Consider the following 25,428-nt stretch of genomic DNA (forward strand, 5'->3'; position numbering starts at 1 on the left):
GAGGAAGCACACTGCGGTGGGGAGCGGCGGGGAGACAGGAGGGGGCTTCTGCGCCTCGTGGGTCACCTCCGGGGTGGGGACCGAAGCTGAAGTGACTGCAGCCGGCTTGCAGTGCTGCGCCCCACCCAGTGGCACCACCAGGGAGGGCCACAGAACTGCATTTTATAGAGCGCCGCGACTGACATTTCTGTGTGGTCGGAATTTCGCACTTTGAGGAAGGGTCGGTCTTCTGTAAGGACTGGCCGGTCATCCCAACCCTCCCCCAGCTCCAGTTCCTGGACTAGGAAATGCCAGGATTGCTTGAACTAGTCCTTCATCCTCTTAACCCACCTCCTGTTCCTGGCTTTCGAATGCTCATCTACGTTTTCTACTCCAAGCTTCCATCGGATGCACTCAGTGGTGTCTACAGGGGTTTCGCTGGGGCACAGGAGGTGAGCGGGAAGGACCTGGCACACAGACCTGTGTAGAATGGCAAGGGCCAGGCAGGTACAACAGGGCTGGAAAGTATGCCTGGGAGCCAACTACGAAGTCTTGGGTCACCCCAAGGAATGCTATTTTGGGCTGTCCGGAGCCACGCATGCTTTCTGGCAAGTAGGAAGAGGAAGAGGAAAAAGGGCGCAGTAGCAGTAGCACCAGGCAAGCAGAGAAGAGGGCAGTGGCACTTCTACCCTGGGACGGATTTTGATTTTCAGTTTTACTTTTGCCCTGTTAGAGGTGACTATGTGTCTCTGCAGACCTGTCCAATAGAAATATGGCGGAAGCCTTTTATCGAGCTTGAAGTGTCTCTTAGTTATGTTTAAAAAGTGAAAAACAAAAGGAAAAATTAATTTTAGTGTTATTTAATTTTAGTGTTATTTAATGTTTCAGGGTGTAATCAGTGTTGGGAGCTTCCTAATGGGCCACATGTTTACCCGCTGCGAAGTCTTCGTGCTCAGTTTCACTTCATGGGCAGCACGGCTCCCTGGGATTGCCCACCTTTCATGCGCTCGGTGGCCACCGGTTGCAGGTGGCTGCCAGAGTGAACGATATAGGCCTGTGTTACGGAGAAGGAACAGGAGAGATTTGTACCTAAAAAAGGTAGAAGGAGTTTGTATTGGGAACATCGGTGCAGAGAGGTTTTCATAGGGTGACTTCCTGTGGGAGGCTGTGAAGAAAGTGCGCTGGCTTCCTGGCGCCTTTGAAGTAGGAAGGCGTGTGAAGGAAAAGCAGCAAGGTGGGAAGCAGTCCGCGTAGTGACTCTAATGGCTTTCAAAGTGGAAGGCTGTCTCTGAGGTCCAGGGCTGGCCCTGGGCAGTGTTACCCCTCAGTGGCTCCCAGGAACCAGCAGTTGGCATCTCCTGGAGCCTGTTAATAAATGCAGGATCTCAGTTTTCCTCCAGCCGCTGAGTCACAGTCTGCGTTTAAGCCGTGCACTTGGGCGAAGAAGCGCTGTTGTGGAGGTTTGGAGGTCCGTGTGTGGAGGGGGTGCAGGCTTGGGGTCTCAGACCGCTGAGCTTTGAGACCATTGGGGTCGTGTGACTTCTTTAGCAGAGCTTCCGGGCTGCTTATAGGAATAGACACCTGGTTCGAAGCTGGGTTTAGGTGAACAGGTGAGACAGACAGGTGAGTTAAGGAGGGGCTGAAATGATCAGCCAAAGAAGACAGCAGAGCCGGGAGCCTGGACTAACCGCCTAGGGTGGGGGCGGGGCTGCAGAGCAGGTGAGGGGTTGGGCTGAAGCCAGGGGAGATCCCAGGCATCTTCAGCTTCTTAGCAGGCTGGGCAGAGGCCCCTCTACAACCTGTCCTTGGTGTGTGGGTGTCTTCCATTTATACCACTCTTGTCTCAGAATCCGTTGTTGATGAGGCAACCTTTTATTTTCTTGGAAAGATCCAGTTCAAAAGGTATAGTAGGTCAAAGTTTGCCTGCCGGAAAATCCCGTTCTGGTTTCCGTTGTTCCCTCTGGAGTTACACAGGCCTAAGCTTAAACGTGTCTGTTCTCCTTCAGTTCCATACCCCTCACATACTTAAAAATAGCCCCCCGTGTTGCCTCCAAATTCAGCACTCTGCCGGCTCCCCATTACTGCACGGCGCAGCTGTGGTTTAAGCAGAGGGGCTGGCGAGCCAGCGCCTGGGGCCTGTCAGAGGGCGTGAGCACCACCGCGCCCCAGGAGGCTGCTGGTGCGCTTGGGTCTTCTCTGTCGAGGAGGTGGCACCCCTGGGCCCCGGGAGGGTGTCCTAGAGCCTTAGTGCCCGGGTGCGGGGGCTGCCTCTTCATCTGTTCTTTCACTGTCTTTAACCACCAAAACAGTTCTCTTGGCGTTTGATGACCATGAGCAACCCAAAGATGAGGCTTATGCGGTGATACTGAAACTGCATTTAGATTAACCTCAGGTGACCATATAGGTGGTCCTTATCTGCTTGTTTTTATTAAGATTTATTTATTACGCAAATAGGAACTGGGCTAGAGGCTGTGGTGGGGCAGGGAGTGAGAGGACTCACCAGAGACAGAGTGGGGAGCAGAAGAGGCAGACTGACTGAAATCCACAGCGGAGGGGAGCAGCGGGGAGACAGGAGAGGTCTGCTGCGCCCTGTGGGTCACTCTCTGGCCGGGGGTCAAACTCGCACTGCAGTGGCTGTGGACAGCGTCACAGTGCTGAGACTCAGCCCTTGTTTCTTACCTGTTTTAATCTGGATTAAGGCTCCTTCTGATCTCAGTGCTTCTGTTACAGGACAGCCTTGCCCCTAACACTTTGTTCCTTTTCCTCACTGCATACAGACTTCTGAGTGGGACTCCGAGTGCCTTACATCCCTGCAGCCCCTTCCGACGCCCCCAGCAACAAATGAGGCGCATTTGCAGACCGCGGCCATCTCCTTGTGGACCGTGGTGGCCGCCGTGCAGGCTATAGAGAGGAAGGTGGAGGTCCACAGCCGGCGGCTGCTACACCTAGAAGGACGGACGGGCACAGCCGAGAAGAAGCTGGCCAGCTGCGAAAAGACAGTGGCTGATCTCGGGAACCAGCTGGAGGGCAAGTGGGCCGTGCTGGGGACGCTGCTGCAGGAGTACGGGCTGCTACAGCGCCGGCTGGAGAACATGGAGAACCTGCTGAGGAACAGGAACTTCTGGGTGCTGCGGCTGCCCCCCGGGATAAAAGGAGATATCCCAAAGGTAATGACCTCACCAGATGAAAGTGGGACCCCCAGACCTAACGGTGTTGGTCTGAAGAGGTGTTGGGTCCAGAGAGCCGGGTCCGTGGGTGACCTATGAAGTTTCACAGGAGCTCCCTTTTTAGCGCGCAGAGAACCACCAAGTTATGTCCCAAAAAGCAGGCTTACTGTGTTTTTAAAAAAGGGAAAAGAAAGGAGCTTGTCCAGACGCAGGGCAGAAAGAGCCGCCCCTGGAGGGCAGATTAGTTAAAAGGCTGCAGGGAGCTGTGCAGAGCTTGCTGATTTGGGGGTCTTCTCCTTGGAGGGGTTCCTTCCTTTGTGGGATCGTTACCTATTGTTAAGTTAATCACCTCCAGGTGGGACTGGGAGGCTTTGTGTCCACCCCTACACCCACCTGTGGCCTCCTGTTCTCTGCCCTGGCTGGGGCCTGAGGATTTTCATTTCTCTAGCTGCTCTAGACTATGTTAAAGTTTCTGCCCCATCTCCAGTTTCTGGCCAGTTGGTGGCTCCATCCTAAATTTTCTCTGCTCAGCCTCCTTCACTTAGACCAGTAAGAGAGCTGAAGTCAGCTGATAGCCAGGAGGATTCCTGAACTTGGGCTTCTCTGCTCTGGAGCCTTGGCTGTGTTCTACGCGTGCTCATTCCAAGTATCAGAGTTCAGACTAGAAAGCTTTTCAAAGTTAGTCGATGTGAGTTTGTTGGCCATTCTGGAGAGTGGAGGGGTGGGGTTTGGGGCTCTCTGTAGGCCTGGGACCAGAGCCCTGTCTTCTAGCTGGCACCCAGCTTTCTGGAGGGAGGAGCCTGTGTGGTGGGAGGGGCTAAACATGGCCACGTTTGTGGAAGATCAGCCAGGGACAGCCAGCTTCCAAGTGTACCTGTTTACACATCCTTCTTACAGCAAATGTTTCCCGAAGACTTTTGCTGAAGGCATAGCAGTGAGTAAACCACATAAGGCCCTCTGGAGCTTAAGCTTTAATGGGAAAGGAAGGCAACGTAAACAAAAATACATAGTGTTTTAGAAATAAATGTGCCACTTGGTGGTTTTAGATTTAGATGTCAGAGAAGGTTCCTTAAAGGAGCTTATATTTAAGCTGAGACTGAAGGACAGGAGGGACCCAGCTGTAAGGAGATCTGAGGAAGGGCTTTTCAGGCAGAAGGCCCCCAGTGCCAGGTCCCAGAGGCACAAACTTGGAACAGTGAGGAAAGGAAAAGGCTGGTTAGCTGCTCTTTGAAATAAATGGGAGCTTTTCAGCCCTGGCATGCATAGGAGTCACTCAGTGCTTTAAAAATCAAAACAGAGGGGCAGGAGGGGAAAAGGAACAAGGAGACACAAAGACCGGTGGTGGGGGCAAGTGCATGAAGTAGTGCTGGGGCCCCCCCCGCGGCCTGGGGGTTAGGTCTCAGCCCTGTCACCCCGCGGCTGACTAGCATGTCCCAACAGACCTCTCCTGTCCGCCCGCCGCTCCCCGCAGCAGTTGATGTCAATCAGTCGGCCTGTTCTGCCCCCCCCCACTGTCTCTGGTGAATTCTCTCACCACCCCCCCACCTCTGACCTACAAAAAAAAAAAAATTCAAACTGTCCATCTTAATCTCAACATTATATATAAAATATATAAAGATTCTTCATGCCATTAAGATACATTAAAGATTTACTAGATTGAAAAATAGGAAAAAAACTTTTGTTTCTTTGTTCTATTGAAAATGGTCATTGTGGGCCCTCCCTAATGGCTCAGCAGGTTTAAGCAGGTTAAAGCGCAGCACTGTGAAGTTGTCTGTAGCCACTGCAGCACCAGGTCAGTGTCTGGCCACCCACATGGCATGGCAGACCTCTCCTGACCTGCCCACTGCTCCCCTCAGCAGTGTACTTCAGTCAGTCTGCTCCCCACTCTGTCTCGGGTGAATCCTCTCATCCACCACACCTCTGGCCTGTCCCCCAGTTTTTGTATGCATAAATAAGTCTTTTTAAAAAAATGCTTTTTTTTTAAGATTTATTTTATTTGTTTATACATAAGAACTGGGGTGCAGACCAGAGGTTGGGGTGTGTGTGTGAGAGGATTCACCAGGAACTGAGTGGGGAGCAGAACAGGTGGATCTACTGAAATCCCCTGCTGAGAGGAGCAGGGGGAGACCAGGGAGGTCTGCTGTGTCCTGGGGGTCACTCCCTGGGGGGATCAGCTGGCGAAAGCATTGATATTGCAGAGACTTTAACCCCTGCACCTTCAGGGAGGCACCTGCTCTTACATTTTTGAATAACATGTTCAAAATAATTTTCTCTCAGAATTTTTTCTTAACTTTAATTTTTTGAGTTTTCGTAAAATAGATGTGACATGAAATTTGCCATCTTACCTGCTTTAAATGCCCATGGCACTGAGCCCCTGAGTGTTGCGCAGCCCTCACCACGCCATCTCCCAGATGTTCTCCCCTGGCTGAAGCCCTGTGCCACTGGACACCAGCTCCCACAGCTCTCCCTCCTGGCAGGCCCCACAGGCAGCTTTCCGCCTCTGTGACCCCTGCTACAGTTCCTACTCCCCAGAGTAGGTGAGAACATTCCTGGGTCCCTCCGTGGGTGGGTGTCAGCCCCCTGTCTGGGCCAGGCTGAGTAGTAACCCATTCCCTCACAATCTTAAAGGCGGTCCTTTGCTCTTAAGAGCCAGTGACATGGACGAAAACTTAATACGAGGTCAATTAGCATTGGTAAGAAATCGTTTTCTCCCTGGAAGCTTTTATACTTGTTTTTCTAAACCTGTTGACTGCGTCTGAGTGTAGGTCTTTGTGAGTGTGTATTGCGCCCGTGCTTTGCCCTTTGAATCAGAAAGCTGGTGTCCTTTCAGCTGTGGGAAGTAGTCCCCTGGGATTCTATTTCTATACATTTTTCTCCTCTATTTCTGTAACTTTTGCGCTGGATCTGTGCCTTTGTCTGCCCAACTGTTCTTGCATATTTTTCACCTTAAACGAGAGCCCCGTCACCTTTTCCTTCCAGACGTTCTAGCTTTTAACAGTTCTGTACTCTCAGACTATATATTAATGGGCGTAATAACCCATTGAGTCCTCTGAGAATAGGTACGAGACATTTGTTGCTTTCTAGTTTGATTCCCCCCCCTCTGGAATCCTTCATCCTGGTGCTGGTAGTTTTTTTATTTTCAGTTTTCTACGCATATAGCAGATTCCTTAGCCGCTCATTAGATGTACAGTTGAGAAGGAGTCAGTTGATTAAGAGCCGCTGATAGGAGCCTGGCATGTTTTCGCTGCCCATGTGAAGTCTGGTTAACCCAAGGATCCTCCCTGGGCAGGAGTCGCTGTCTCCACAGGTGCTCGAGGTGCTGGGCCTGACTAAGGTGTGGGGCAAGCAGAGCAGGGACCCCGGGAAGAGGAAGGTGGACCTCCCCTGTGGTGCCAGGCAGGGGAGCAGTGTCTCTAGCAGGAACGAGGCCTGTGGTGTCAGCCTTGGGGTAAATGCGGCTCCTCTGAGCGCATGGAGAAGACAAGGGGCCCCCGCTATTCTAAAGATAGACCTAGAAACTGCTGTTTATAACCACTTTTACTCCCACTCAAGTATCTGCCAGCTTTAGCTTTGAATTCTTTGCATTCCGCTGCACAGGCGGGAAGTTCTCGCGCACCTGAGATGCCAGCACCCGTTCCCCCCACTTCTCTCCCAGTAGCCCCTGAGCAGCTCAGCAAAACCGTGGCTTCTCCTTCCCCGCTGGCTGGCGCAGACCTGCTCCCTGCTCCCCGCAGCCCCGCCCCCGCAGGACGGGAAGCACCTGTGTGCAGTTCAGCCCTGAGCCGGAAGCCGTCCTGACCCTTCCTTTCCAGGCATTTTGTCACGTGTGTGCTGCGAGCTGCCACGGGCCTCTGTGGGTGCCGGTGGACGAGATAAGCCCAGCTGCTGAGCGCCCGCACTTGCCCTCGCCTGGTGGCAGGTGCTGAGCAGGATGCAAAGATGAGTGATCTGGTCCCAGCCCTGAGGGACGACATTTCTAGTTAAGGAGGAAAAGAGGACACGAATGATACAGTTAGAAAATAACCCCCCAATGGAAAAGACACCCAGCTGCCTTCTGGTGTCATGCAGGCCTGGGAGTCTAAAAGACGAGTGTGTGTGTCTTCAGTGTGTTTTTACTTTTGAGAGTATCAGTGTATGTGTACTAGCTAGCAGGATTTTTGTATAACGTTTTTTTAAAGATTTATTTATTTATGCACACAAGAACTGGGACACAGGCCAGAGGTGCAGGGGGTGAGAGGACTCCCCAGGGACGGGGGGAGCAGAATAGGCAGAGCAACGAAGTCCACTGCTGAGGGGAGCAGTGGGCGGGTCAGGAGAGGTCTGCTGCGCCCTGTGGTCACTCCCTGGCCAGGGATCGAACTGGTGCAGAAGTGCCTGCTGAGAGCTTCGTGGTGCTGTGCCTCATCCTGTTGTGCCACCAGGGAGGGCCCTGTGTAACTTTTTCATAGCACCCTGTTTTTATTTTATGAGTATGATATTTATGGGAATACTAGAGAGATATTAAAAAACAAAACAAAACATGCTGTTGCCTAAGTATTTTTCCCCATGATGATATCTCCCCTTCATTTTAGTCTGCCCGGGTCCCACGGCAGGCTCTCACAAGTGGTCGATGAGACTCAGCAGTTAGCTCATATTTGAGAATAAAACTGTAGAAGTGCCAGGTGGAGAAGCAAGAAATGACCATTTGAGAAGGAACAGCCACACCAGCACGAAGACCTTCCACACTCGGCAGTGGTGTCTGCTGGGTGCCCGGAGGCCCCGGCGACTCTGGCATTCACTGAAGAACCTTCCAGCCTTGGCCTAGGGATAAGCAAGCCTGAGTGTGGCCAGTGGGGGAACTCTTCTCTGTCCAGGACCACTCTGGCATGAGAGCTCAGCTCCATGTGCGCAGGGCTGGTAACTGTTCTCTGAGGCTCTACCCCATTCAAGGTTTCCCTGTTCCCTTGGGCCTCATAACTACCTGTCCTTCCCAGACAGCCCAAGTTCTAGATTCCTCCAACATTTTCTGCCTGGGTCATTCATTTGAGCAGTCAGACACTCCTTTGTAGGCAGAAACCCCATGTTGAGAATTCATTGTTATGTCCCTGTGTCTCCTGGCTGCGTGTGAGTAATGTCCTCCCGGGCCCAGACTCAGCCCTGCAGCTTAGCGCCTTTCCCCGCCCCTGGAGAGCAGATCTGTCTGCAGTTTCTCCTGTACCTTTCACTGTTTCATAGTTGGTTCTCTTAGTCTCATGAGCCCTGGCTGAGAGATCGCCGTGTGATTGTCATTTCAGGTGCCTGTGACATTTGACGATATTTCCATCTACTTTTCCACTCCAGAGTGGGAAAAATTAGAAGAATGGCAAAAGGAGCTTTACAAGAACATCATGAAGGGCGACTACGAGTCCCTCATCTCTGCGGGTGAGGCTGAGCTGGTGCCTGGAGGAGGGGACGCCCGCAGCTCCGGGAGCGCTCAGAGCCCCTTTTCCTGGGTGTCCTCGTTTTCACTTGGTCCATTCACACGTCAGATTTTTATTCCAGCCAAAGATTTATGATTCACCCTAGAAAAATAGAAAGTCATATTCTCTCCTCTGCCAAGTCATGGCACAGAGAATGAAGTTGTTTGTGAGTGCCCACTGCAGTGTTTTCTGTGCATCTTCAGGTGGAGAGGGCCTTGGTGCCTTCCCTGGGTGTGCTGTCTGTCCACTGCCCCGGGGGGAGCAGCGCCAGAGTAGCCAGGGCCATGCTGTCTGTCCACTGCCCCGGGGGGAGCAGCGCCAGAGTAGCCAGGGCCTCCCCTGCACACCCTCCTAGTAGGGAGGCGACCGGGTGGGAGGACCCTGAGTGGGGCCGCTCTCCAGAACTTGGACCTTCATGCCCTCAGCTCTGCCTTGAGGGCCATTAGCTATTACTCTCATTTATCTTTGTCTTACCCCTTTTCTCCTAGATTATGCCATGAATCAGCCTGATGTCTTATCCCAGATGCAGCCAGAAGGAGAACATAATGCCGAGGACCAGGCGGCAGTGGCAGAGGAGAGTGAGATTCCCGCAGACTCCAGTGAAGGTGAGTGGGAGGAGGAAAAAAAAAAAAAAAGAGGTACAGGGGTGAGAAGATTTGCCAGAGACAGAGTGGGGAGCAGAACAGGTGGATCTAATAAAATCCACTGCTCGGGAGCAACGGGGAGACAGGAGGGGTCTGCTGTGCCATGTGGGTCACTCCCTGGTGGGGGTCAGCTGACGCCATCCTGGTGCTTGTGCTGAGAGTGAAACCTCATTTTACTTCTAGCATAATAGCTCAAAGTTCACCCATACTGCACATGGCAAGGTCTCTCTTTTTTTATGGGTGTGTGTGTATATAGATCTTCATTGTCCTTTCATCATGGACAGACACTTACACTGTTTCCAGTCCTGACGGTGCAGCTGCAGTAGACATGGGGGCCACATACATCTTTTCAAACGAGCATGTTCATGTTCTTTGGGTAAATACTGAGAACTGGTCACCTGGCCAGTCCAGCCTAAGTATTCTGCGGACTGCCCACGCCGCTTCTTAGAGGCTGCGCCAGTCTGTCCCCGTGGCCAGTGCTCAGGCTTCCCTGCCTGCACCCGCCCCACCACTCAGTGTTTCTCTTTGAGAAGACTTTCAGCAGGCAGGAGGCCACGTCTCGTGTTGGCCTTCGCACCTTCATGTGCCCGGGGCCTTCTGTGTGTGTGTTTTAAAAAATGTCCAGGGCCTCCCGCGGCCTAGGGGCTAAGCCCCAGGCTGTCACTGACGCCTGAGTTGGATCCCCGGGCTGGGAGTGACCCCCGGGGCGCAGCAGACGGCTCCTGTCTCCCCGCTGCCCCCCGGTGGATCTGCCTGTTTGCTCCCCACTCCACCCACCCCCTCGCCACCCCTCTGGCTTATATCCAGTTCTGTGCATTGAAAGCGTCACTCAGACCCCCGCCCCTTGTTGGTGTCGTCGAGTCGCAGGGCTGTCCCGTGTTGTGCGTCCCAGCCCCTGTGGCTCGGTGGCCGGCCAGTGCCCCCCGCTGCAGGTGGCCTTTCTTCCGGTGATGCTTTCCTTCCACACGCCTTCAACTTGCTGTTTTGTTTTGCTTTGGCTCCCCGGCCTTTGAAGTAAGGCAATGACGAGAAAGGCAAGGACTGATTTCACTGAGCTTTCTTCCTGTGTTTTCTGCAAGGTATTTTGTGGTTTCGGTCTTACATTCATCTTGAATACATTTTGAATTAACTTTTGTGTGCGGTGTTAGTGGCCTGGTTTCAGTCTTGCATGACGCGCGCAGCCTGTTCTCAGCGCCGTGTACTGGAGAGCGCGTCCTCTCGCCGCCCCCTTGTCACGCAGCTTCCCGTGTACATCTTTCTGTACGTTTGAAGCGGGCACCCTTCTCGGGAAGAGGAGGAAGGGGCGCACGCACAGTCACGGCCGGAGAGCTCGCGGCCCTGCTCTCACTGTCTCCGGAGGGGCTGCTCCTAGGGCTGACACAATCACTTTGCATTTTAGTGATGCTTTTCAAGCATATTGACAAAGGGCATTTGTGTTAACATCCTAGGAACCAAGATTTTCAGAGTAAGAGAAAAGATATAAGAATGAAATCACAGGATAATTAAAGCCATGTGCTCTTAGTGTGAACTCATGGCGCCTTCCTCTTTTCCAAAAGGTTTGTATTTTATGGCCCAGTCCTTGGCAGCCCTAAATCACTGACAGCCTATTCGTAACCCCCATCCTTGCCAGCTAGATTGTGGGCCCCGAGCCCTGTTTCTCAGAGGTCACTGGTTGCATGCCTGGAGCAGGGGCTGTGCGGGACCCTTGGTCACGCTTGAGTGATGGGAACTAGATATTGGACGGGCAGAGCGCAATCTGATCAGAAGGGGCGCCCGCTGGCCAAGAAGGGGCAGGTGAGCGCTAAGAATTGTGACTAACGTGGATTAAAAATAATCCAGTGTATAACGTGAGCTCAGAATGATTTTAAAAAATGTCAGTCACTGGCTCACACTAGGGGTTTTCTGAAGCAATAACACATCATTCAGAAAACTGAGGAGGAGAAGCAGTCGAGCATCGTGAGAACTCACATGTTGGTGAGTAGCAAGTTCATCCTCCAGAGGCCTATTGGAAGCGGCTGTTGCTTAGACCCAGCCTCTGCCCTGCGTCTTCCCTTCATACACGTGTGTCTCTCACATCCGGAAGGTTGGACTGTGTTTGCGCCACGCCAGCCATATGCTCGCAGTGGGGAGCCGAAAGGCAGCCGGCGCGCCTTGGGGGGGACCTTATTCCTGCTGTGGGCACGTCGTTAGCTCTCTGGGGTCTCTGCCTGACTTAAAAGGCATTGGGCAGAACAGATGATTCTCCTCACTTGTTTGGAATGAAACCATAACCTGCCCACAGGGGTTTTTGTTTTTGTTTTTATTAATACAACAGAGCTTGAATTCACTCTCTGGGCCTTGTCAGCCTGCCAGCTTTTGAGGCCAGGAAAGGCTGTATAGACTTGGCTGTCAGCGAGCGCAGCTGTTTCTGTGCTGACCAAACGAAGCGCGCCCTGTGCAGAGCCTGCTGGACTTGCAGTACTGGCCCCGACCGCCTGGGCCTCGGAGACAATCACGTGCAGCATGTAGTCAGCCAGGTGACATGATTTCTTGGAAGGAAATCATGGAAGGATTTCTTGGGGGTCTGTTTCCTGCAAGGCAGCTCTGTATACAGGCCTAACTTTGTAATTCTGGAAAAATTTTTTAAAGATTTATTTATTGATGCACACAGAACTGGGGTACAGGCCAGAGGTGCAGGGGCAGTGAGAGGATTCACCAGAGACAGAGTGGGGAGCAGAACAGGCAGATGGACAAAGCACACAGCAGGCGGGTCAGGAGAGGTCTGCTGCGCCCTGTGGGTCACCTCCGGGGCAGGGATCGAACTCGTGCTGCAGTGGCTGTGGATAGCTTCATAGTGCCGTGCTTTAACCTTTTGCACCACCAGGGAGGGCCCTGGAGATTTTGTTGTTTTAATGAACATTTAAAAGAAACTTCTATGGTCAATTTTTCTTTTTTTTGCTTTTTTCCTAGAATATTTTAAAGCAAACTGAATAGTATGGCATTTCACTGTAAATACTTCTTTGTTGACAGGTTATCCGTAACTTCCGGGGACACCCTCTACGTAACTGGAGGTTCATGAATTCATAAAAAAGCTGTGGGAGGGCCCCTCCCTGGTGGCACAGTGGGTTAAATAGCACAGCACTATAAAGCTAGTCAAAGCCACTTCAGCATGAGTTTGATCCCCGGCCAGTGAGTGACCCACATGGCGCAGCAGACCCCTCGTGTTTCACCCACTGCCCCCCTCAGCAGTGCATTTCGTCAGTCTGCCTGTTCTGCTCCCCACTCTTGTCTCTGGTGACTCCTATTACCACCATAGCACCTCTAGCCTGTACTCTAGCAGTCTGTGCATAAATAAATAAATCTCAAAAAAAGACTGGGAGAAAATGGTGAAAACAGTTTGAAAGTAAGAATGCTAATGAAATGAAAGGTACGATTGAGTCTAGGTAATTTCCGACACCCCCCTTCTAAATAAATTTGTGATTTGACATAGTTTCCTAAAAATAATGAGTCGAGTTGATTATCTTATGTAAAAATATAACTTTTCTTTCATTTTTTTAATTTAATTTTTGAGTAGAACTACTGGGGTTTAGGCCAGAGGAGGGGTGTGGGGAGATGTGAGAGGACACACCACAGACACAGTGGGGAGCAGACAGGTGGGTTTTCTGAAATGCACAGCTCGGGGAGGTCTGCCGAGCCTTGCGGGTCAGCCCCTGCTGGGACTGAGCTCAGGCCTTAGCCATGATAGCATGAGTCTTCACCCTGGCCCACCAGGAAGGCCCCAAATGTGGTTTCATTTTGAACTAGGTCTCTAGGCGCATGTGTTTTAGAAGGCCCGTTCTGTTTTACTGTTATAAGTAGAGAACTACTGGGGCCAAATTTTTTTTCTTTGGCAAAAGAATGTTCACAAAACCATCATGATTTTCCCTTTCTGATGCAAGTCCTCAAAGGTCATTCTGCCCGCTTCCCTCCCCACCCTCCAACAGAGCCTGGCATCTCCACTTCAGATATTCTGTCTTGGATCAAACAAGAGGAAGAGCCTCAGGTGGGGCCCCCACAGGAGCCCAAGGAGAGCACCATCTACAAAGGTCCCTATGCTGGTGAGTAAGGCCCGGGAGACACGGCTGCCCAGGTCCAGCCTGGGCCGGGCTCAGCGGCAGCGGATGGGGCCGGGCTGTGGAGGCAAGGAAGGGGTGTCGGTGGCGAGGGCGGAGAGACGTGCTCAAGTAACAGTAAGATGAGTTTGAGAAAACACTCTTTCATGTGAAGAGAAATGACAGTTGTCAGAGTGGTGCAGTAGACCACATGGAGGGCGGGGATGGTGTGGGGGCGGGGCGGGGCGGGGGCTAGCAGAGTGAAGGGGGCTGAATGAAGCTGCTCAGACCTCAGGGCAGCCATGGGAGAAGAAAGATCACATGGGTTTGCTGCCATCTGGGTAGAAGGGGATCTCCAGGTCAGGAAGGACCCAGTTTCTTCCTTAATGAAGTTTTTTTTTTTTTTAAGATGTATTTATGTACACAAGAACTGAGGTGCAATGGGTGAGAGGATTCAGCAGAGACAGAGTGGGGAGCAGAACAGGCAGACTGACTGAAACCCACTGCTGAGGGGGCAGCAGGAGACAGGAGAGGTCTGCTGCGCCCTGGGGTTGCCCCCTGGCGGGGATCACACTCAGGCTGCAGAGGCTGGCACAGCTTCAGGGTGCTGCGCTGTGACCCCTGCGCCACCAGGGAGGCCCTGACGTTTGGTTTCAGTACCTTGTGTGCTGTGTTCTTTTAGGCTCTAGGAGATAAAAATAAAAGGTGATAGTTTGTGCTCATCAGATATTTATATCTGGGATGCACATATCAATAGAATCGCTACGCACCACACGGAGCAGGATGGACGGATGGACGGCATTTCAAAGTCAAGCTAGCAGTAAGGCCCACAGGAGGAGGTGGGGCCAGAGCGGGCCTGGGACCGTAGCGTGAAGCAGTTGGGAAGGCGAGAAGGGATGCCTGCACCCCTGGCAAGAGCAAGTGGGGTAGGAGCAGAAATGCCTTTACTTTCGGGGAGAGAAAGACCACGAACTGGTGAAGGGTGTGCCCGGCACAGTAGGGAGGGACGCGCTAGGTGAGCCAGGGTCTCGCGCAGCCGCAGGGGCCGCAGCTCCCTCAGGGCCGGGGGAGGCGCTTCATGCAAGCTGGGGGGCATTGTTCCTCTTCCACACCCCACGGAAGAGGGATCAGAGCATCCCTCAGCATACCCCAGGGAACTCGGCTGCTGTCTGCCCCTGGCAGGCCCCCCCCAGCCCCCCAGCCCTCAGCCGGAGCCCTGTTGGGGTGGGCAGGGAAGCCGGGCTGGTGAGCCTGCTGACAGGGTGACTGCTGCTCTCCGCAGACGAAGAGCTTGTCGTCAAAGCCGAAGGCCTTGCCCCAGCCTCCTTGTGCTCAGAGGTTCCAGTCACCTTCTCTGCGCCGCCAGCTCCAGCTGCCAAGGATACCTTTTCAGAAGTGGCATTCAAAAGCCAGCAGGCCACCGCGGTGACACCGTTTGGTCACGCAGCCCCCGACCTGGGTGGGGGCGCCGAGGGCCGAGTGACTTTCACCCAGCTGGGCAGCTACCCGCCCCCGCCGCCGCCCGGGGAGCAGGCGTTCTCGGGCCACCACTGCGGCAAGAGCCTCAGCCAGGACATGTTGCTGGCCCACCAGTGCGGCCCCCCGGGCGAGCCTGCGGCGCCCTGTGCCCCGTGCCTCAAGCACTTTTCCCCGCCCGCCGAGCTGGGCGGCGCGGGCCCCGCCCATGCCGGCGAGACGCCCCCCACCTGCCCGCACTGCGCCAGGACTTTCACTCACCCGTCCAGACTCACCTGCCACCTGCGGGTGCACAACAGCACCGAGCGCCCTTTCCCCTGCCCCGATTGCCCCAAGCGCTTCGCCGACCAGGCCCGGCTCACCAGCCACCGGCGCGCGCACGCCAGCGAGAGGCCCTTCCGCTGCGCGCAGTGCGGCCGCGGCTTCAGCCTGAAGATCAGCCTGCTGCTGCACCAGCGGGGCCACGCGCAGGAGCGGCCCTTCTCCTGCCCTCAGTGTGGCGTCGCCTTCAACGGCCACTCGGCCCTGATCCGCCACCAGGTGACCCACACCGGCGAGCGCCCCTACCCCTGCACGGACTGCAGCAAGAGCTTCATCCGCAAGGAGCACCTGCTGAACCACCGGCGGCTGCACACGGGCGAGCGGCCCTTCCAGTGCGCGCACTGCGGCAAGAGCTTCATCCGCAAGCACCACCTCATGAAGCACCAGCGCATCCACACGGGCGAGCGGCCCTACCCCTGCGCCTTCTGCGGCAGGAGCTTCCGCTACAAACAGACGCTCAAGGACCACCAGCGCTCGGGTCACAGTGGCGGCTGCGGGGCTGCGGCGGACCCTGACCCCCCGGCACTGCCGCCAGACCCCCCGGGGCCCCTCCTCCCTGGGCTGGAGCCCCCTGGCCTGGGCGTTAACCCCGAAGGCCTGGCGGCCACTCCGTGGTATGGGGAAGGAAGTGGGGGGGGCGTTCTCTAACTCTGGTTTCTGTGGTTGGGGTCCCCGCCACCCAGTGGCAGGAGGAAAGCCTGTGGGCCCCTCCACTCCGGCCGCAATTCCTGCCCGGCAGGATGCTGACTTGGGGTCTCATGCACCTGACCGAGATGTGCGGTGTTGCGATTTAACATTACAAGACTCCGTATTTTGAGGCCCAGGAAGGCCAGTCCCCCCCTGTTTTCCAAAATGTCACCTAAGCAGAAGTTAGAAAGTGGCAGAGGCTGGAAAGCAAGCGAGGCCTCTGGCAGTCTGTCCAGGGCAGTGGGTGAGGCAGGATGGCAGGTTCCGGGGTGTGGGCATGGGGGGGCCCGCCACACCCCCTCTGCAGGCAGTAGGGGTGGGACTGGGCGCTCCGTCATTCCCGCTACCACGCTGCCTCCGGAGCCAGGGCCCGGCCTCAGCCCTGCGTCCCCTCCTCCCTGAACCAGCCGCCTGCCACCCCGGGCGCTGTCTCCCGGAAGCCCTACTCCAGACGGCCTGCCCAAGCCCCAGGTCAGTGCTTACAGTTCTTGGTTGTATGCTGGGTGAGCGAGAAATCTGATTTTAAAAGCTCCTCAGAGGGAACAGTTCTTGGCTTAGCTTGATTGGAAACATTCAGATCCTTACTGGCTTTGAAACTGCTGCAGACCTTTCCTGAGGTCCTGGTTAAGACCTGCGCTCCAGTGTCAGCCCTGGCTCGAAAAGCTCGCGCTCCCAGCGGAGACGGCCTGAAATCTGAGCCTGAGCGTGTCTCAGTCCTGTGCGTCACGTTCTTCCTAACCTAGCCCAGCCAGCCAGCTGGTTTCTCATTCCTGGTGGCTGATGTTCTTGACCACCGTCCACAGAAAAGACCCCAGCTCGTGCCGGGCGCAGTGGTTTCCGGGGTGAGGGGACACCCAGCCCCTCTTCCCGACAGTGAGACAGTGTGAGGGCTGCGTGTTCGCCCGCCCGGTTCTGCGGGGCCGCGGCCGCGAGCCAAGGCCGAGCAGACGGGGACGGCCGCGGCTGCGTTTCGCCTGTAGGACTGGGGCCGCTGGGCCTTTCACTCTGGCCATTCAGCCACCTGGCCGCGTCAGGCGGGGCCCAGCGAGAGGCTGCGGCTGGGGCGAGTCGCCTTTCTTTATGTCCCTCACATGTCGTGTACAAACTGAGGCTGGTGAAAGGAAAAAAGTGAGCTTCTAGACATTGAAAAAAATCCCGTGGTACGTTTCTTCTCTTGCCAAAATCCTTTCTCTGGCTTCTATCCAGGCAAAGCCAAATAAAATGGAAAAATCAAAGTAGAAACACTCTTGCTGAAACTTGACTGAGATCAGTTTGATTTGTTACTTTACTGCCGCTCAGAGCCCAGGTGGCACATACGGCTCTCGGGCAGAGCAGCTGCTGGTGCCTGGCACAAGGCTGTGGGCCTTCAGACAGGACACTGGTGATGAGACAGGGGAAGGGCTCCCGCTGCCCTTAGCACCTGGCCGGCCTCACCCGCCTCGCAGGTGGAGCCAGGCGAGACGGCGTTGCCCAGCGAGGTTGCTCCGGAGCCTCTGTGTGAACAGGCCGCTCTTCAGAACGGTCGCGCCTGTCCTCGGCTGCAGCAGCAGTCAGTGCCAGGGCCTCGGGGGACTGAAGGTGCGGCTGTGGGGCCTGGCCCCGTCTGGACTACGCTGAAGGCACGGAGCGAAGACCGAAGGGCCCAGAGCAACCAAGACGTGATGAGCAAAACCGCTGGCTCGCCAGCGTCAGGACCGCGCTGGCTGGAATGTGGACCCGTGCCGGGGAATCGCTAGGGCCCTGGGAGCTCTGGGTTTCCGACTGCTCCAGTGACCCACGAGGAGCCTGAGCGTGAGCCCCCCCGCGGTCGGCACCCCATCCCTAACAAGAAGGGCAAAGTGCCCGGCCGTGTGTTTAGGTAACGAGCGCCCTGGCCGGGGCGCCGGAGAAGGGCTCCTGCACCAGGTGTGTGTGGGCGACACCATAGGAGGTTCTGCAGGTACAGAGCCAGCGCTTATTAGTGAGGGGCCTGAAGATGGGGAGGCCGCACGGGCGGGGGCCCAGGCTTTGTGCAGGGGAGAACACAGGTCAGTTAGCAGTGAGTCGAGAGCCCTGAAAACCATGGAAGGGAAGGAACAGGGTCTCGCCTGCGAAAGGGACGGGGTGTCATCGTGCACCCCTGCTCTGCCGGCCCTGCCACAGAGAGCTCTAAAAAGTCGGCTTGAGGTTCAAGAGTGGATAAGTAAAGTGGGTTTGTGGGGAAAGTAAAGTCCAGCAGAGGGTTTTCAGGTGTGGGGAGACGACCCGCCAGGGCTCCTGACCCGCCCGCTGCTGCGGTACCCGAGGGCTGGCCACCGCTGGACAGGGCAGGAGCAGCCCTCGGCCGCCGTCTGGGCTGCGAGGGCCACCGGGCCAGGCGCCTGGCGTGGGGCAGGTCCGACCCGACGACCAGCTCCATTCCGGCTGCCAGGTCCTTCACGGTCACCATCAGGTGAGCCCCTGGCCAGGCGCAGAGGGACTGAAGTGGACGGCTTGTCTGGAAAGCGGATAGGGCCCGCCTCGCCAGCTGCTGTGGAGCTGCCTTTGCAGGGCTCCGGCTGGCCCGGGGCCTCCGAGTCCCGCTGGGCCTCCGCTGGGCTGCTTCTGGGAGCAGCCTTGAGAGGCGAAAGGTAACTCCCACTGGGTCAGGTGAGAGAGGGGGTGCCCTGGCCCTCACACAGACACTCGTGGGTTAGGAGCAACAGGAGCCAGCCCTCCCCTCACCCCGCAGAGGATGTAGCACCTGCTACATGTAACCATCACCAGCGAAGGAAGGAGACCGCCTCAGGGAGGGCAGGAGGGCGCTTATTCCAGTGCAGAGAGTGCCAGGGGAGCTCGCGGGGCCAGGCGGGCAGTGCTCAGGCAGGCTGACCGGAAGTGGACACTACAAACCACCTGCTCTGCAGAAGCCCGCGTTGCCTGAAGTTGGCGGTCTGCTGGCGGGCGGAGCCTGATGCAGCCAGCTGTGAGTCACAGCAGCAGGTGGCTGGCTGTGGCCCTCCAGGTTTTCCCAGTTCAGATTCTAAGGCACGGGGTCTGGTCCAGCTCCTTTTTCTGTTCCAGGCCACAGACATTTCCAGCCCCACCTCGGACAGGCTCCCCTCGGTCAGTGGTCACCTTGGTCCGGTCGGCTGCGGTCCCTGCACAGATCTGTGGGCCGCGACTTCACTTGGGGTGGGCTGGCGGTAGCCCAGCCGGGCCCAGTCTTACAGGATCAGAGAGGGTCTCGCCGCGGTGGGTCCTTAAAGGGCTTCTCCATCAGTCCTCTCAGACACCAGAGCTTACTGTCTCTTGCGTAAAGGACGCAGAATATGCTGTTTCTGTTCTTACAGAGGAGTCCTTTGTCACTTCTAGGGCGCTTCCTTTCCATACCTGCTCCAGAAACTGGCCATAATGCATAAATATATATACACATACACTCCCACTGTGACTTTGATCTGTGAGATTGCCTCATCAGCACATTTTACCCCCAAGACCAACCACATATTAAAGAATGCGGATAGATACAGTCCATTCAGAAGCCTCAAACACTTGTGCTTGCTCTCAAAATAGCCAGGGCACGTTTCAAATAAAATTTGATAAAACTTCACAAGGCTACGTGGCTCTTGTGTGTGTGTGTGTGTGTGTGTGTGTGTGTATGTGTGTGAGCAAAGCCAGTGTTTACTGTAAAACCTTTTATTTATGCATAGAAGAACCGGGGTGCAGGCCAGAGGTGCAGGGTGGGCGGGTGAGAGGGTTCACCAGAGACTGAGTGGGGGGCAGAACGCCGGTTCTAAAACCCACTGCTGAGGGGAGCAGCGGGGAGACAGGAGAGGTCTGCTGCGCCCTGCGGGTCCCTCCCTGGCTGGAGATTGAACTCAGAGCGGGGATAGCGCTGAGGCTTAACCGCCAGGCCACCAGGGAGGCCTCAAATCTTAAAACTTGACTTAAGATCAAGCCTCCCAGGGCCCTCCCTGGTGGCGCAGTGAGTGAAAGCACAGCACTGTGGCTGTCTGCAGCCGCTGCAGCACGAGTTGACCCTTGGCCAGGAAGCTGACCCCAGGGTGCAGCAGACCTCTTCCATCTCCCTGCCGCTCAGCAGTGTACTTTGTCAGTCGGCCTGTTCTGCTCCCCACTCTGTCTCTGGTGAATCCTCTCACTGCCCCGCCACCTCTGGCCTGTACCCCAGTTCTGTGTGCATAAGTAATTTTTTTTAAGATTTATTTATTTGTGCACACAGAGCTGGGGTACAGGCCAGAGGTGCAGGGGGTGGTGAGAGGATTCACCAGAGATAAGAGTGGGGAGCAGAACAGGCAGATTGACAAAGTCCACTGCTGAGGGGAGCAGCGGGCAGGTCAGGAGAGGTCTGCAGCGCCCTGTGGGTCCCCTCTGGGGTGGGGATTGAACTCATGCGGAAGTGGCGTAAGCTGCTCAGTGCTGTGCTTTAACCTGCTGCGCCACCAGGGAGGGCCGCATAAATAAATCTTCAAAAAAAAAAAGGCCGCCCAAGGGTGAAGGCCACCCCTCAGTTCATGTCCTTCGTGGTGTCATGTGCTATTAGGAACCTGAATGAAGAATCACACAGTGTGGCTAGCACCTGGGTGATGAGTTAAAGACTGGATTCTGGTCCTCAGTGAATGTTCTCTACCCACGTGGTGTGGAACAAGCCCTTTCTGTTGCATCAATCTTATTTTTCTAGTTCTAATGTGCAGATGGAAGAAGATGGTGATCTGAAAGTTTCAACTTGAAATCCTAAAATTGAAGATCTTATTTCCAGGTCCTGTTTTCCTTGGCTGGTTTCTCCCCGGGCTGCCATGCTGAATGACTGCCCCAGCCCAGCGAAGCAGGCACCTACCAGAGGCCTGCAGGGCTGCGGGAGAACAGGCCTCATGCTGACCACATTCTCACCACTCCCAGGCCACACAAACCGACAAAATCCAGGAAAACTAAACCTTTGTTTAAACATGTGGCGTACAATCTACTGCATTTTTTTTTTAAGTGCAAAAAAGCACACCTTTAAAATAACAATGGTTGTCCCAGGCCACTGGAGCCACTCTGCGTTTATATTTCTCTATAAATGTTACGTAATGTAAATTTGGTGTTTTTGCTCAAGTTGCATGGTGAAATCACGCCTGCCGAAGCTGGCGGGCTGGAAGGAATGCAAGGAAGACATGGATGGAGATGCTGGGGACAAGCCAGGGCCCCCCACGCCGCACTCAGCCCCGAGCCACACCGCCGCCGGCCATGTATTTTGTGTAAAGCATTTTAGATGCTTTTACAAAGATTATTGTCACAAAGAGGCCTGGACAAACTCAGGAGGCCAGAGATTTAATCCCGTTTTGGTTTTCTCATTTGCTGTGTGAGGATATTGCCTGTCACCAAGTTTAAGTGGAGGTTGTAAGGCTCAACTGAAGAAAAGTCCTAAAACCACTTCCAGACATTTCAAGGCTGAGAAGAAAGTGTGGGTACCGGAGGTGCAGGGGGCTTACATGTTGACATGCCAACCTGTTTCCTGGGTATTGCCGGTATTTCACCCAAGGCTGGGTGGAATTTCATTTCTTCCAATTTATGAAGGCAGACAGGCCCCACCCTGGAAAGATGGGGTTAAACAAGCAGAATTGAAAATTAAGGGTATATATATATATATATATATCTGTGACCTTTGAGTTCATAGGTTTTTTTTTTTTTAAGATTTATTTATTTATGCATACAGAACTGAGGGGTACAGGCCAGAGGTGCAGGGGTGGCGAGAGGCTTCACCAGAGACAGAGTGGGGAGCAGAACAGGCAGAGTGACTGAAATACACTGCTGAGGGGAGCAGTGGGCGGGTCAGGAGAGGTCTGCAGCGCCATGTGGTCTCCTCCGGGGCAGGCGGAATCGAACTCATGCGGAAGCGGCTTTAGCTTCTCAGTGCTGTGCTTTAACCCGCTGCGCCACCAGGGAGGGCCGGTTTTTGTTTTTTTTATAATTGCTTAAGAAAAACAAGTTCTACAAGTAACAAGTAACTAGCTGGTAAAAATGAACAGGAATAATTAAATCATATACCATATTCATAAGTAATAATGTAGGATCTTAATTTCCCCAGGCGAAATTAAGGTTGGGGCACAGATATCAGGAGTAGCAAGGAGACTTTGTTAGACTGGTTTATTCGTAAGTGAAAATCAGAATATCCTGGGGGAGCTTAAAAAAACGTATGCTGGGCCCACCTGGCATGATTTAATTCTTCTGAGACGGCGCCTGGGCATTTTATTTTTTAAAGTTCCCCTAAGTGATTCTAATGTGCCTGCAAGTCTAGAAGATCATAGAAAGAGAAAGTGAATTATTGCACTGGAAATGACCAGTTAGCCTGCTTTACTGGAGGAAAGAGCTGTGGACTGGAGATTAATGAAGGGCCCTGGGATCCACGTGGGAGGTCATAATCTGATTCTAGAGGCAGGACGCAGGAGGAAATACGGGCCTGGGGTTGGCCGGGCGTTCTAACTGGCCTCAGTAGTGAAGTCGGGTGTCCCCGGGGCAGCGGCTTGCCACTGTGCCCACCGCAGCCTCTGATCTGTACACGCCGCCAGGATGCTGGGTGGCACAGTAGGCTAGCACTGGTGCCTGGCTGCAGACCCTGACCGCTTTGGCGCTGAGGCCGGGCCTGGCAGAGACAGCTCTCCAGAGCTCGACTGGGAGCCTCAGTGACGTCATTGTGGGCTTGGGTTTAACAGTGACACCTTAGGGGTCTGAACACCTTATTTTTTGCATCTAGAACACTTAGCATTGTTCTGTGTGAGCACTAGACTTTCTTTTGAATTAACTTTGGTCATTTTCAGTGATCAAATTCAAGCTTTAAAGTCGAAAGCTTGCGGGACCCTCCCGGGTCAGGATGCAGCACTGCAAGCTGGCCGCAGCCGCTTCAGTGCGAGTTCGATCCCCACCCCGGGGGTGACCCACGGGGCGCCGTAGACCACTTCTGACCCGCCTGCTCCCCTCAGCAGTGTGCTTTGTCCATCTGCCTATTCTGCTCCCCTCTCTGTCTCTGGTGAAGCCTCTCACCGCCCCTGCACCTCTGGCTTGTACCCCGGTTCTGTATGAATAAATAAATCTCAAAAAAAAAAAAAGTTGAAAGGTTGCCCATTGGGAAGATTCAAGAAAATATACTGTAATTATTACCGACATAAACCGCCTTCTACACAGTTCTGAAGCCCTTGGTGAGCTGCATTAGACCTGCAGAGTAGCTAAGGCGCCCACCCAATGCATCACCTGCTCAATTACATGTTTAGACTGAGAAAAGGCTGTGGAGTCATTAAGAACAGACAGAAGAGAAGCCAGAGAACTTCACTCACCTACTGTGTCGAAACTTGTAAAGAAAGTGATGAGATGCCTGTTTGAAGTAAACTAAGAATAAACTCGAGAGAGAGAAGGGACCATCTTTCCAACTTTAAATAGATATAAAGCAGAAATTTATAGCAGTTAGGAAGAAGAGGGAGAGAGGGAGCATGTGTGTGTCTGTCCATTTAAATTCGGATAAAAATGTTGGCAAAGGTGGATCTGAAAGAGGCAGGAATGTCAAGAACTCATTAGTAAGATCAAGTTGACCAAAGAAAAATATCTGATCCCACATTAACACTTTTCCCTCGTCTGGGTAGTCTCGGAGCTTTGATGCTGTATCTTCCCTCCAGGAAGCCCTTCTGATTTAAAAAATATATATTTATCTACGCATACAAGAACTGGGGTGCAGGCCAGAGGTGCGGGGGTTGGGGGGGTGAACAGATTCACCTGAGACACAGTGGGGAGCAGAACGGGCAGGTCGAGTGAAACACACTGCTGAGGGGAGCAGCGGGTGGTCAGGAGGGGTCTGCTGGGCCTCCTGGCCAGGGGCAGAATGAAGCTGCACTGGCTGCGATAGCTTCTTAGTGCTGCGACTGAACCCCTTGCACCACCGGGGAGGCTCACATCTGCCGGCGGAAATACTGACTTCTGACCCTCCCAAACACACCCAGGCATCATCCGACCAGCTGTCCGGGCACCCCTCGGCCCAGGCAGGTTGACGCATAAAATTAACCATCTTGGCACTTAAATAAATGATCCGGCATTTACAGATTCCCTCTTCTCCACGCTTTAGTTCAGCATCTATCACTTTGAACACCCCGCCCAGAGCAGTGACCACAGAATTGCTAGTGAGGAGACAGAAAGGGGTCAGGCCACCCCTAACACGGATACTGACACTTCTCAGGCACCTCACCCAGCCGCTCATCCTGCCCCTCACAGGTCCCGAAGCGTGGACAAGTCACTAGATGGACCGCTCCGTTCCTGGACCTCTCCCGGCTGGCATTCTCCACCCCAGCACCCCTGGGGTCCTTGGAGGGCCCACGGAGAGTCCAGCCTGTGCTGCTCCAGCAGCTCCCTGGTGCTCTTAATCCCCCATTCACTACCCACCTGCCGTGTCCACTGCTGGCTTGTGTGGCCTGGCGCTTAGCAAGTTTAGTTTCCAAGTTGAGTAGCTTGGCTCCTCGCTCCTGACAGCACCTGAACTTCTAACCCTGGGCTGTCACGCCCCGTGGATGGTTGTCTCAACGCATGCGTGTGCGGAGGAGAAGCTGCGTGGATCCCTCGGGGGTGTCACAGGGCGCGAGGAACGTCCATAAGAGCTGGCGCGCGGGGAGAAGCCGGACCTCTCCTTCCCGCCTCTCGGCAGAGGGAGGCTAAGTCAACATCTCTTGCAAATGGGTCTCGCTGGTGGACATGAACCTGCCTGCGGCTCTTCAGACTCTCCCTGCCTGGCCCCCAGTAATAGTGGACATGATATGTACAGCCTAGGGCAGCTGCGGCAGGGAACAGCGGGCTGGAAAGCCTGGTTCTGGGGCCGCGACCTTCACTGGCCTGGAGGCTCCTGAAGCTCTTCTGGAAATGGCCGTCCAAGCTCTGTCTCATGGGGACCAAAGCTGCCCTTTAGCTTTGTGTGTGTGTGGAAGAACTGGGGTACAGGCCAAAGGTGCAGGAGGTTCAGGGGGTGAGAGGACTCACCAGAGACAGTGGGGAGCAGAACGGGCGGATCTACTGAAATCCACTGCTGAGGGGAGCAGCGGGGACACAGAAGGGTCTGCTGTGCTCTGTGGGTCACTCCCTGGCCGGGGATTGAACTCAGGCTGCAGTGGGCAGTGGTGACTGCTCTGAGACTTGGCCCTAGACCACCAGGTGGGCCCAGCTTCAGCTTATGAAGAGCAGCAGGGCAGTGCCCTACCTGGTGGCTGTGCGCCAGATCAGCCTCCACAGAGCAGCAACGACATCGGGACAAACACTATTTAGAGGGTAAGTTTGAGGTCTTCCCTTTTGGGGTAACTACCGAGGTTGAGTGCCTGCTCTGTGCCAAGCACTGTTCTTGTTGCATTTAACTGGGTACGGTGGAGAAGGCGTTATCACTTTCATTTATGGAGGGAGAGAGAGGAGGCTCAGGGAAGTGAAACGAGTGGCTCTCGCCCACAGCCCGTGGCTGGTGAGGTGGACCTGAAACTCAGGTAGGTGCAGCAGCGCCCACAGTTCCTGCTCCTCCTGGGTGCTCAGTAAATACCTGCGTGGGCAAAGCGTGCTCCTCCCTCCCCCTGCTTCTCCTTCAGTGTCCGGCCTGTCCCAGGCCCTCCCCACGCTGGCCACAGCCAAAGGTCTGGGGGGAGGCTGCTCCCCTGGGGCGGCCCTCTCTGCCACC

General features: G+C 54.6%; 1 protein-coding gene across 1 annotated transcript in view; it reads left to right on the top strand.

Moving 5' to 3' along the window:
- The window catches only part of ZNF398 (zinc finger protein 398), a 22,629-nt gene extending 3,315 nt beyond the window's left edge, over positions 1–19,314 (top strand). The window contains exons 2-6 of the mRNA XM_004694352.2: positions 2,757–3,146; positions 8,420–8,546; positions 9,073–9,189; positions 13,191–13,304; positions 14,581–19,314. Of these exons, the coding sequence (XP_004694409.1) occupies positions 2,757–3,146; positions 8,420–8,546; positions 9,073–9,189; positions 13,191–13,304; positions 14,581–15,743 (1,911 nt within the window). The 3' untranslated portion in view covers positions 15,744–19,314. The remainder of the gene's footprint in view (positions 1–2,756; positions 3,147–8,419; positions 8,547–9,072; positions 9,190–13,190; positions 13,305–14,580) is intronic.
- The last annotated feature ends 6,114 nt before the right edge of the window (positions 19,315–25,428 follow it).

Source organism: Condylura cristata, unplaced genomic scaffold (assembly GCF_000260355.1).
Source record: "Condylura cristata isolate star-nosed mole 26May11 unplaced genomic scaffold, ConCri1.0 scaffold00042, whole genome shotgun sequence".
NCBI lineage: Eukaryota > Metazoa > Chordata > Mammalia > Eulipotyphla > Talpidae > Condylura > Condylura cristata.